Genomic DNA, 13,462 nt, shown 5'->3' with positions numbered 1-13,462 from the left:
ATGGATTTCCCCATCACTTGGAGTTTTTAAATCAAGACCGAATCTCTTTCTAAATGATCTGCTCTAGCCTCTAGCTCAAGCAGTAATTATGGACTTGATTCAGAAATTACTGAGTGAGGTTCTCTAGTCTGTGTTACACAGAAGAGAAACTCGATGAATCTATGATTTTACAGAAGCTAGTCAGTTTCTCATGTGATTTTAGTCAGTTTAATTTCTCTAGGGTATCTCTATACTTACCCTGATCAAGGCTGTGGTGATCGATCCACCGGGGTTGATTTAGCGGGTATAGTGAAGACCCGCTAAATTGACCACAGATCGCTCTCCCGTTGACTCTGGTACTCCACCAGAATGAGAAGCGTAAGGTAAGTCAATGAGACAGTTTCTCCCATCGACCCAGCGTGGTGTAGACACCCCAACAAGTCGACCTATAGTACATCGACTCCAGCTACATTATTCACGTCGCTGGAGTTGCATAACTTAGGTTGACTTAACCCTATAGTGTAGGCCTGCCCCCAGTCTCACCAGGGGCACAATGCTGCAGTGTTTGGTGGGCAAACCCTGTGGGTGATGTTTTTTGTTTAAGAAGATTGTTTCCATAGGAATTTTAAAAAATCATAGAAATACTTCTGTTCTTGTCTTTTGCAAAAGCTCAGTTTCAGGAAAATCTAAATTTGGGGTGAAATTTTGCCCGGCAGTTAGTGTTCAGAACAATGATCTCTCAGTAAGATTTACCACTTATACAGAGTGCCAGAACCAGTGCTGCTAGGAAAAAAGAATAAATTTTTCACAGCAAATATCAAAATTGGCATTTGTCAAAGTATCCTACAAAAAATACTATTTCCACTCCCAATGGAAAAGAACAAAATCATAAAGAGGAAAAAAATGAAAAACCATTTTTGGTTAATAAAGAATTTGTTTTTAAAAACTGAAAAAAAACTTTTACCAAAAAATTAACCCAAAGCTAATTTTCTTAAACGAAACAATGCAACGTTTCAGGTTTGGTTGTCGTTGAAATACCAGGAAATATCAAGCCAAATAAAATGTTTCTGCTGGGATTTCCAAAGGAGTCTAAAGCAGTCCGATGCCCAATTCTCATTCCATTATGCTCCTTTGAAAACGTCCCAGCCTGAATGTATTTTTCAGCATTTAAATGTAGGTTTTGGAAGGGCACCGCTCAGTGAAAGATCCATGAGGAGCACTAAAACTAACACTCACCAACTAGATGAGCACTGGTGTAGTCCCTGTCTCCCAGTCACTGTCCATGTCAGGTGAGTTTTGAGCTGATGTAAACTAGGCAGCTTCATTGACTTCAACGGAACAATGCTGATTTACACTGGCTGAGAACCTGGACTTGTGCATTTCTCCCATCCTCTAAAGGAACTTTACTATGGTCCCTCTGCTCCCCAAGGCAAAGAAAAATCCATTGCCCAGGAATTCAGAAAATTGCCTTCCTCACCAGATAGTGTCAAACTCAACATACTGTAAAGCAAATGCAATCCATTTGGCAACTAGTATTTTCCACACATGCTGGCCCGCATTGGTGTACCTCGAGGCGTCACCCAAAGCTGCACTGGGAGGCTCTTGACTCCAATGGCACTGACGGCATGGCATTCATACTGGCCTTGGTCATGCGGGGCAACCCTCGTGATGCGCAAGGTGCCAGTGGAGAGGATACTGTGTCTCCGGTCATTTGGCAATGGCCCACCTGATTGTGACAGCAGAATGATGTGTTTGTGAAGCTGTGTTACTACTGCGTTCACTGAGTGGTTGAGTGTGTGTCTGGAATCGGCGCATTCACACACTACAACCCCCGACCCCCTGCTATTGATGCCCTGAAGCACAATCAACACGAACAAGACTCCACCAGACCTTTCTAACCTGGGTTGCAATTTGCATGTCCTCTATTAACCATGGGAACAACTTACCCAGAGATGTGGTGGACTCCCCACAATCAAGATGGGATGTTTTTGAAAGGGGTTGGCAGTAGTGCAAACAGGAGTTAATTCGGGGAAGTCCTGTGGCCTGTGTTATGCAGGAGGTCAGACACTAAAGTGGTATTTATTTAACCTTTTCATTGCTGGACAGCCTACCAAGTCTATTCATGCCACAGCCTTGCTAACTCCACAGTCTGTCATGGCACTCCATTCAGTGTCCATCCTACAGGAAAGCTGCTCCTGGAACACTGGCAGCAACAGGGAAAAGGTTAAAGGAAATGGAGAACATGCTGGTTAAGGAGATCTCAGCTGGCCCTTCTGAGCTTGATGGCTGGTCTGCTGCTGTGGAAGCCACAGTGCCGGCAGCTCAAAACAATTAATTATGGCTTGTGGAGCGTCAGGAAGCTGGGGGGCCTCTGGGCCAGGGATAACTGGCTCCTGGCCCAGAGACTGTTACGTGGGGTCAGCGCCGAGGAGCCGTGCTGAGAACCATCACAGAACTTCAAAGGTCAGTTTTCAAAAGCAAAAAAAGAAACCCCAGGGAGGTGTCAGTAGCAAGTTCTCTCCTCTAGCACCCTCTCCCATTAGAAAGAACCAGGTGATGACCAAAAGCTGCAGTGCGGTGACACCAATCAGCCATGGCTATCCAGCCCCCAGCTCTCTCAAACCAGGTGAGTGACTGGAACTGGCTATGGTTCAGCGTTGCCAAGGACTTCATGATGAAAAGAAAGTGAAGGACATGCAGTCTCCAAATCCCTCCTTCCTTCTGATAGTCCTACTTAGGAATGTGTATAGGCTTAAGAGTCTCTGTTCTTTTCCTGATTCTTAATGTTACCCTGGATGATGCAATGTAATCAGGGCCAGCCTTATGGGCGGGCAATGTGGGCAACTGCTCTGGGGTGTTGTGGTCAAGAGGGTGCTGGCGCCTGGGCAGGGTAAGAGGCATGTGCCTGCCAGGCGGGCTCTGCTCCCTGCTTGTGGCTTCGTTGGCTGGTGCAGTGTCCTAGCTTGGTGGAGGGGACGGGTGGGTCAGGCCAGCTCCCAGCCAGCGGAGGGGCTGGAGCTGTGGTGGTAACTTGTCACTGGGAAGGGTGTGCCCTAAGGGTGAGCTGTGGGAGCCCTGGAGGGCCCAGGGGAGCACCCTGCAGGGTGGCCTTGCCCCCAGGGCTGTGCCATGTATTGATCCATGCTGGGCTGGATGAAGAACCTGCCAAGGGAGAGCCACTTCTGACCAGTGACTCCTGCACTCACCCCCGGCTGCCTGACACAGTCCACCCGCCACGGTAGCCACTCACTCACCCTGGAATGTCTGCTAGCTACCAGCCCTGTAGGCTCAGGCCAGAACCATCACTCTTTAGAGAGTGGAGTCAAGGCTACAGCAGTTAATCCATCAAAGGTAAAGAAAATTCAGTCAAAGAGAAGCGACTGACCTCACTGGTACCTACAGGCTACAGAAGCCAAATTGCCTCTTTCGACCCCTAAGGAAGAGTTTCAGTGACTGCCTTAGGCTCCCTGTACTCTCACCTCAGCCTCCCTCTTTCCCACCAGAATCCTCCACGTCCCTGCCAGTGACGATAGGACGATGCCATGGCCTCTTGGCACCACCTTCCAATCACTGGAGGGACAAAGGGGAACCACTTTAATGCCACTCCTGAAGCACCTGGGAAGGTGACTCCGAACCTGGATATTTCATGTAGTATAATGAACATTTTTTAGAGTTGCACTGAGTAAGTATGGGAACAGCCACGCATTATCCATCCACTTCAACCTCAGGCCAACCACCAGCCCAAAGGATGTCATGAGATCCGACATCTTACCAGGGTGGTAAACCTTCAGGTCAGCTGGGTGATAACTCACCATCGGCTGCAGAATGCCCCAGAGCAGTAGCCTAGCCATCATTGTCCAGGCCCGGTGGGTATTTACAGGAGAAGATAACACGGGGGGGGAGTACCTGCCCTTGTCCAGGTGATAACAGGTGGAGGATGGCCTTCAGCAGTGCAGGAGAAATCCACGCTTTGCCCCTCGGTCACAGTCTGATCAATGGGAATGACCAGGAACCTGGGAGCATCTGAGGGGAGAAGACAATGGCAGAGTAGTAGGAAAAAACCAAATCCAGCCACACAGGAATAGCCACTGAGAGCAGAACAGGGCCCAGTACACTGGGTTTAGCGGCCTGACCAGCAGTTGAGTGCTTAACACCAGCCAATGTCATTGAGTTCCTCACCTTGCACTATAATGTTTGCCATAGCTTGGATGGAGCCTTCTGAGTTGCTGGCATTGCAGTTGTACTGGCCCTGGTCCAAAAAGGTGACGTTTTGGATGTACAGCCCTCCCGAGCCCGTGATGGCAAAGCGGGAATCGCTTGGGAGTGGTGAGCCCGTGCCCAGAGTCCAGATGACATGAGGGGGTGGGTGCCCAGAGACCCCACACTCCAAGGTGACGCTTTGCCCAATCAACACTTCTGTGTTCTGGGGTTGGATCACAAAGCTGGGCTTGGCTGAAAGCAAGGGACACATTTCAGACACAAGCAACCTTGCTGCCCTCTCCTGGGCAGGCCCCTCGAGAACGGGGCAAATCAAACTTCGCTGGTAAATTAGAACAAATCTTCCACAGAAAAGTGGGGCTTGACCCAGATTGCATTTCAAATGTGTTCAGAGTCTGCTGTGTCTCATCACGCCTCCCTCCACCCAACCCTTCCATGACCTCCAAACTGACAAGACGAATGACTCCTCTACCACTCTGCATCTCCACTGACTCGGCTGCGATATCGCTGTACTCCGCTCTCCCTCTCCCCTTTGCTCTCATCATCCATGTCTATAAAGGTTGCCCCACAAATCTTCCCACCCTGGCTTACTCCGAACCTATGATTCTTGCGCTTCTGCTTCCATGCTCTGCCCATCCCTGGAGAAAGTCTCAGGGCTGTGCAGATCCTCTTTACTGGGATGTTTGTCCTCTCCTTCTGTTCTGTGATATTCTTAGGCCTGCAATCCCCAACACTTATTTACCACCTTCGATTCCCTCCCCTCAAACCTCCCCTCCTCCAGTCCCCTTCTCTCTCTGCACTCAGGACCCTGCCTCCAGAAGACGTACTTCAACCCTGACTCCTGTCTCGAAGTGCCTAGCACACACGGGGGCCACTAGAAATAAACATCAGTGGATAATGAATGTAACAACACAGTTCCAGTGACTTTTACTCAATGAATCACAGGGGCCTTCTGACCCTCTCTGCTACACAAGCTGAGTCCTTGGGGAAAATCCTCATTCCTGCACAGCCTGAGGAAACAATCCAGGCTCCAGGGTGCTGTATTAGAGTTACAGAGAGGCAGCCCTTCTTTCTGAAGGTTCTGGAGCAGGAGCAGAACTTGTCCCTACCTGCTCAGAGCAGCAGTAGCCTTCATGTGTGCTATGTTAATTTTCTGAGGGGTTGAAATGGTTGGTGGATTCATACAATAATGGCTTCACTAGTACTATCCCTCCCTTTGCTCCATAACACCCCTCCAACCAGATAGGAACTTTCAAAGCACCACACGTGTGAAGACACTTGCCAAAGTGTACATAAATAAAGGAAGGGCTTAATCTGACTCCCTTCCATAATCCAGACCGTCAAGAAGTGTTTAAGGCTCAATTACATGGAGTGCCAAAGTAGCGCAGAACTACTTCCTGTGTCTTGACCTCTCCAGCTACGTTCTTGGCCATGCACTGGTAGACGCCTTTGTCAGATTCTTTGGTGTTTTGGATCATCAGGGTTCCATCCTGCAGCAAGTTAAGGCGCCCATCGTCTTTCATGTCAATTTCATTACTGAAAAGCACAGCCAGGCACAAAGAAGCTGAGTTTGGAGGGACAGAGGAAAAACACTACCATTTCCCCCATTCATCATCGTCAAACTATTTACTTATCTATTGCATGCATAGTATTAGGTCTGTCTCTCTTCAAATTATTTTTTAGCTCCCCATAATTGACAGCAAATATTTTTTCCACCGACTGTCATATTATATGGAATCACAGCTAGTATTCCTTTTATACAGAAAACAACTACAGGCAGAAACATTCAAGTTTTGTCTCAGCTTGAATTCCAGCTCTCTCTCCCTTGTTCACTAAGGACCACACCCTATCCGGAACTCAAAACATAGATTTATTCAGCAGGTGAATCATACACTGCAAGTAAATATATCATTATACCAATGGATCCAATAAAACCACCTAAACAATTTTTAGCATGCTTCTCCACCTCGATATACACTGATACTTTCAGTCACAGGAATCTTTATTGCAGGCAAAGAGAACTATAAAGGAAGAAAGAACAAAAGGAAAAGTCTCCCCTGACAGTCTGCCCTAAAATGACTACTTAATGGTTGCCTGTCTCTGTAGACAGGAACGTCCTTGAAAATTTAAACATGTAGCATAGCAGTTAGGCAGCTAGAACAACATTTAACTTGGTAACTCTTAGTAGCAATCCCATCAGAGACCTTGCTTGCTTAGGGAGAAGTGACAGGTTTTATGGTATTCAATACATTAGACTGAGCTGCTCAAAAAAAAATGGAAAACATTTTGTGAAACTTCCTTTTTTCAAAATGTAAAATTAAAAAAATGTTCATTGAAATTTCAAAATTTGGAAAAAAATGTTTATTGGTGCTATAAGCTGTTGAGAAATAGGGAAAATGTAAAAATAATTATGAAAAAATATTTTTTCACTACATTCAAAGTTTTGAAAAAATATATATTAAAAATAGCCCTTTAGTAAACTTCACCCAGCTGTAGTATTAACTTTGTTTTTTAAGATGTTTAGTGTAAGGGTAGGAATCTTTTTATACCTAAGAGATTAAAAAAAAAATCAGTGAAAGCACATATAAAATAGCATCAAGTAATGCATGCAGTAGTCATGATGAAGTCACCCCTAAAGCTTTATGAGAAGCCAACTTTATTTCAGCAGGGCTGGAGGTTCTTCGTTAGGAGAAGAGCTAGGTGGAAATTCACTGTGGAGTCCTAATAAATATGGGAATTCCATTCCAGGACCTGAAAGCTGTGAAGTATTTTTTTCTCTCCCCACATTCAGCTGCAACTCCTGGAGCCCAGCCAGCATTAGAAGGTCACCCTGTTGGATATCATTTGTCCTAGCATGATGAAACATTGAAGGGCTGCAGAAGACTAAAGAAAGAGATGAAATTTCTCCCTCAGAATATAGCTGGATCCACCAGGCAGAACAACATGCGCGGTGAGCATTTATTAATTCCCTTTGCTGCCCGGTTATAGTGGTTTCCAGTGTGATGAACATATATTAATGTGATCCCATTTGCACTGCTCTGAGTGGGAACTTGCCAGCATTTCCATCACAAAACCCTCTTTCAAGAGCAAGATAACTCAGCCACAAAAATTTGCACTGGAGTGAAACTCTGCCTGCAGAGTGTCAGCAGGGATGCTAGCATTCATCCTTTTGGTTTTACTTTTAAAATCGTCCTATTCACTTGCCCACATTCCCATGACATAGAAGCAAGGGAAACCAAGGAATACTTTAACATGAAGAATTGACAAGTGCTCAAGCCCAAAACATTTTCTTGTCAGGCATTTCCCTATGACTTTTCAGCACCTAGTGTCATTGTGCACCAGAGGCGTCTACACTGGCAGGAGAGCTTTCATTGCAGCCTCCACACCGCAATGGAATACAATAACTTCCCTTTGAAGTGCTGACATTTCCATGGGCAAACCAAGTACAGGAGGCACCATTTTAGTGGTTAATAGATCACAAACATGGTGGCTCCAAGCACGCCAAAAGGTTAATAAAATGTTTTCAGAGACAACTTCTTTCAGCCTGCAGAGTACATTTATGGGCAAGTATAAACCCTGGGAAAACATTTCAGATGGAGAAGAAGTCAGCACTTTATTGACAGGGTCACTGGAGAGTGCTACTAAAATGAAGGTAAATACAATTAATGAAACATGCATTTCTAATTTGTGTGAAATGACTCCTGTAATCAAAGGCAGTAACTCGATGGAAGCGGCCACCCCCACAGAGCCTGTGTGTGCGACTCACTTGTTGTGTAGCCAGATGATCTCTGGCTTTGGGTTTCCTTCTGCCCTGCAGGTGAAATAAACAGTGTTTCCCAACTTGACATCAGCATCATGGGGCTCGGTGGTGATGCGAGGCCTCTCTGAAAAACACCATTTAACAAAACCCACTCTAGTGTTGATAAATTGTATAGTCAGTTGCCTGACCACACATTGGCTCACAATGAAATCTCATAACCAGTATCAGTTAGGTTTACTGCTAAAAGCCAGTAAGAACATAGTACAGGAAAAAGATTCTATATGATACCAGTCTCCAGGAAGCAGTCTTATGCAGCGTGGTTACATTCACCTTAAACAGAAGGTGTGGTCCCACAGTTACACATTTCAGCTAGGAGTATTTATAGGATGATTTAACAAAGTTACAAAACTCTTTACAGGTCACTAAAATCCAACCCCTCAGTTTGTCTCAATTCCTTAACTTGTTGCTCTGCCCCTTCCTTATTTTTGTTTTGGATGCTAGCATTCCAGCTATCGGTCTGTGAAGGTACCTTCCCAGCTTGTACTAAGTCATAGAACAAACTTGACTTAGACAAATTTCCTTCTACTTACGCCAAATGCTGGGTGGCACGATGGGAGGGTATTGTGAGATGCACCCTAGCATGAGTGAACAGAACTCCAGGAAAACCCATAGACCAATTCAGCTCTTATAACTGCCAGGCATTTGTATAAGGTGGTATATACTAACCTAACATACAGGTATTGGGAAACTCCAGGGTAGGATGAAGTTAAAGCCTAATTAGACCAAGCCTAGAGATGAATAAATCACCCCACATGCCAAGCAATCCTGGGCCAATTCTGACCCAATAGCTTAAAATATGGGTACAATATTCTAAGCCTTACCACTTATATTATAAAATGGGCTTACACACTGTGACCCCAATGCAGCAGTCCATCCCTACTCCGCAAAACACACGTTTACGTCTTGTTGGCTTCAATGGGAATTAAATATGCTGCAGTGCTGGTTTTGCTGAATAGGGATGAATCTGACCCTGATTCAGGAAGGTACATAAGCTTGTGTCCAAGTTTAAGCCCATGAGGAGTGCCATTGAAACAAACGGGGCTGCTCATGTGCTTAAGTACCTTGCTGAATTGGGGCCTATCACTATTACAGTGAAAGAGACACATACTGCTGGGGCACTCGTTATATCGTATTGCTCCATTGGTATAGTACTTATGACAGAGTATTTAACTAAGGTTATGGATACTTGTACTGATGCTCATGTGCAAAGAAAAAATGACTGCAGCCAAAGTGCTCTTTTAGCTTAAGGGTATGGTCTATTCACCTGGGATGCTGACAGCACCAGTCTCCATCTTCCTACTTGCAGCACTGGTGCTGAAAAGGAACTGAAATAGGCAGTGTTGTCTAGTGGCTAGAGAAAAGGAGTAATACTGGAAGGGTCCTGAGCATACATTCTAGATGTGCTGTCGACTCCTATTATGTTACTTTGATCAAGTCATTTGACCTCATTAATCATCGCTCATTTCAGCAGTGGAAGTGAATGCAAAGCAGGACCATAGGGGGGAAAACCCCACAGATGCTGGACCAACCCCTTTTCTTGTTTACACCGGTGCAATCCCACTGATTTCAGAACTGAGCATCACTGGGTGAATAGATTTAATAATAAAAACATGCTCACCACAGTTAAATTCTTGGGTTGTCAAGGTTGTGATGGACCGACCCTGCAATTCCCTTGGATTCTCACAGGTGGCAGCTGTCTGAATATTGCCCTGTTCAGAATATTTCTTCAGCAGTTTGGCCAGCCACATCAAATCACAGTCACAGAGCAAGGCATTGGAGTCCAGCCGTCTATGAGATGTAGATCAAAGAAAAGTTATTTAATTCCCCATTCACTCCCCAATCACCCTCCCTAAACATACACAATGGCTTGGGCTACACGAAATAGACTCGGAGCCAGATTCTGAAAAGAGCTCTCAGCTCCCATCCAGGGACCTAACTGAAGTGGGCAGATTTTCAGAAGTTATCAGCATCCAACAGCTCCTATTGTATACGTGCCTAAAATGGCAGCTGTTGAGTGCTGAGCTCTTTTGGAAATCTGGTCCTCAATTTATCAGTGCTTCCGCCTCCTTTCCTCAGAAATACATATTGGTTCAATGACATCAATGAATTAGAGCTGGTTTGATCCAAATCAGAATGTTTCGATTTGTTGTACTGACCTAAAATGTTTCATTTCAGGTCAGTTGAACGCTAAATCCGATCCTTATTGTGGCACATTGTCTCATGAGAGTTGTAGTTCAGATCCTCATTCTGTCCTATGGGCTGGACTCCCTGACCAGATTCCATCTCCCATGATGCAATCCAGGGTCCCCTCTAACTGAATAGTGTGGTGCATCATGGCAGATGTAGTCCAGCCAGGGCGCTTGATCCATAGGGCAGAATGGGTCATCAAGCAAATTAAACTACAGCCCCTATGAGGCAATGCACAACCATAGGGAAATACACTTTAATGTTGAGGTGACCCAAAACAAACCAAAATGAAAGTTGAAGTGTCAAACTGTTTCATTTTGATTAGAAATGAAATATTTTGGCATTTTCAAATCTAAATATTTCAGAACTACTCATTCCATGAAAAATGTTGATATTTCACCTAGAGCTATGCAGATGATGGAAATTTTGTTTCATTCTGGATTTTGTGATGTCAAAATTTGTTTTCATTCTAATTCAGCCAAAAATCTAGAAATTCTCTGCAAAAAAAAACTTTTAAAAACGTTTTGGATAGATTTAAGTAATTAGTTAAGATTGCTACTTTATTTTATCACATATAATATAAAATAAACAAAATTCAAAATCAAAAGTTGATTCAAAATTTTATTCAAATGTATCTTTATATTCAAAATAAAAAATTAAAACGTTTCATTCCAAAATGTCAAAATGGGACGTTTCGACATTTTGTGACTTTCCCTCCTGTTTTCTTCCCTGAAATGAAACATCAGCAAAATTGACATGATTTCTTGAAGCATTTTCAGTTTGACTGAACTGCATTTTCTAATGGAAAATGTTCCCTTGAAGTTTTTCAATCAGATCTAATTTTAATTTTTTGTCTTGATTTGGGATAAAAACAAATGTTGAAATATCAAAATTTCATGCAGGATGGAAATTCCAGTTTTTGTTCAGTTCTGCTACTAACTGCTGAAGGTAGAAATCCTGTTTTAGTTCCCCATGCTTGTTCGTTTCAAATTATACCTGGATAGTTAGAATACGCACCACTGCCCATTACGCAGATATTTCATCTGGCCTGAAACTAGAAAATCAGTTCAGTAACTGTCCAGCTATCAGTATTGGTATCCACAATTCATTTGTGGGACCACAAATACAAGCACAAATCTCATGGACACATTTTTACATCTACACAGTTTGTGGGTTCTTATTGTGCCCATACAAAGGAGCACAGCGGTATAAAATTTCAGATTACTATATAAGGAATAACATCACCAATCTAACATTCCAATTCTTAGGTCTAATCCAATGCCCACTGAAGCCAGTGGAAAGATTCTCATTGATTTTAATGTGCTTTGAATCAGTTGCTTGGTACACCCAATGCTAGATGCTGTATATGCTGCCATGACTGCAGAGGAGTTTTCATCTCTGTAAACCATTTCCCACCCTTGGGAGATGGCAATAATGGTATTTCAGCTAATTCTGTCCTTTCTTCCCTGCAGATCTCATTACTAGGGTCAACTCTAGGTGCAGGGCTAAAGGAGACCAAAGAAAACTTTAGACTATACCACATTCCCTTTTGAAAGTTCAGCTGTGGAAGGTTCTTGGGTTTCACTTTGTGAAAATTGCATAAGAAAAATGAAAAAGGGTACAATGCTTCATGAAACAAATATTTGGTAATATAAAAATTCATACCATGTAACCATATTTTGCAAACATCTCATTCATCCTTGACACTTGGGCAACATTTTACAACTTCTTATAAATTATTATTATGAATTATTATTAGGCAACATGAGAAGAAGTTTTTTCTGTGTGCAGCAAATGTCGAGAAGGCAGCAGCGGAACGGCGAAGCATGATCCTACTGTGGATTTTTCAATTATGGCAGAACCCCATGATTTGTGCACAAAACTTTTCAACTTCACAAACAACTCTAAGGTATGAAGGATTTTTAAGTGAAAGAAAGAGAAAATCAGGAGAAAGCCAGATTAAGTGAAGAACACCACATGATAAGCTTTGTGTTTGTTGCAAGATAACCATGCTTCTTGGCTGTGTAGTGAAGCACAAGGTTCTATCCCAAGTCCCTATAAAAAATACTAAAAGACTTCTCTCACCATACAGTATTTCTCCTTTCACAGGGTGTATCGATTTAAGGATGGCTAACAAGCAAAATCATTTCATTGACTTCAATAAGCTTTGGATGAGCTCAAGCATGCTATGGGAGTGGAGGGTACTGAGCACCTTGTAGGATTGAGCCCTAAGAGGGACCTCAGCTGCAGCTTGTGCAGAAGGCACTACAGCAATTTGAGTCAGCAAAGTGAAGGATCCACTAACTGGTTAAGTCTTCTCTTGTGCACGGCTAACACAACAGTGTACAAGACATAACAGTTGTCCCAGAACTACATTAACTGGAACCTTTGTCAGCCAGTCAAATTGGTCTCTAGGTCCTGGCCATGTGATAAAAGACAAAACGATTGTTCTTTGCAGGCAGTGTCATCCACTTACAGCCGTTTGAGGGATTCCAGTTGAGAGAAGGTTCCTGGATGAATTCTGGAAATTTTGTTGTTGTGCAAGAATCTGCAATGGGGATATCAAGAGTGCCAAAGCATTATGCAGAATTCTACACTATACAGATAACAACATCCCAGGTCAAAGCTCAGTCTAAACCTTAACATTGGTCACCAGAATCTTGCTGATGTGCAAATTTATTGTGTGTGTGCATATGATACTTTGATACTCTCTAGGGGCTATAGGGATATTGTTAATTTGCCTGTGAACACAATGCAATATGCAACATCAAATGCTGAATGTGTACTGGAGATGGTGACTCGGGATTTGAAATAAAAAATTCCCCAAACCATATTCTTAAATAAAAACCACTTCAAATTCTGCAAGGGGCAGGGAGGAAGAGGTTGAAGCTCTACGATTGGACCCATCCCAAGCATTTTGGTTCTAGCTTAGATCCAAAACCAGAAGGGACTTATTTTGAGCATGGATTCAGACACTGCTGAAATTTTGCAAGAGCAGCCATTACTATAAGATGTCAGCTCAAGGAGGCAGAGATCTTATGAGAACATCTCATGTTAGCCCAGTGCCCTTAAAAAAGTCTAAACCCAAACCTGATCCTAGAATCAACCAGACCTTGAACCCAAACCCTATCCTAAATCTAGTACAGATCCAACACCAGCCCCTTGGCCTATTTCTAGATAAAACCAAAGTTCAGCTCCAGGTTCTGAGACATATGATTCAAGACTCCTGGTTCTTAGAAGAACAGCAAGTTAGTTACA

General features: G+C 43.6%; 1 protein-coding gene across 1 annotated transcript in view; it reads right to left on the bottom strand.

Annotated features, from left to right (window-relative positions):
- Positions 1-13,462, bottom strand: part of LOC116816866 (peroxidasin homolog) — a 55,058-nt gene that overhangs the window by 14,629 nt on the left and 26,967 nt on the right. Inside the window, exons 6-12 of the mRNA XM_032766458.2 lie at positions 12,681-12,752; positions 9,636-9,805; positions 7,964-8,081; positions 5,564-5,733; positions 4,159-4,431; positions 3,886-4,002; positions 1,547-1,705 (exon numbers count right to left, since the gene is read on the bottom strand). Of these exons, the coding sequence (XP_032622349.2) occupies positions 1,547-1,705; positions 3,886-4,002; positions 4,159-4,431; positions 5,564-5,733; positions 7,964-8,081; positions 9,636-9,805; positions 12,681-12,752 (1,079 nt within the window). The remainder of the gene's footprint in view (positions 1-1,546; positions 1,706-3,885; positions 4,003-4,158; positions 4,432-5,563; positions 5,734-7,963; positions 8,082-9,635; positions 9,806-12,680; positions 12,753-13,462) is intronic.

This window comes from Chelonoidis abingdonii, chromosome 14, assembly GCF_003597395.2.
Source record: "Chelonoidis abingdonii isolate Lonesome George chromosome 14, CheloAbing_2.0, whole genome shotgun sequence".
Lineage (NCBI taxonomy): Eukaryota > Metazoa > Chordata > Testudines > Testudinidae > Chelonoidis > Chelonoidis abingdonii.
This window is presented reverse-complemented; position numbering and strand designations above follow the sequence as displayed.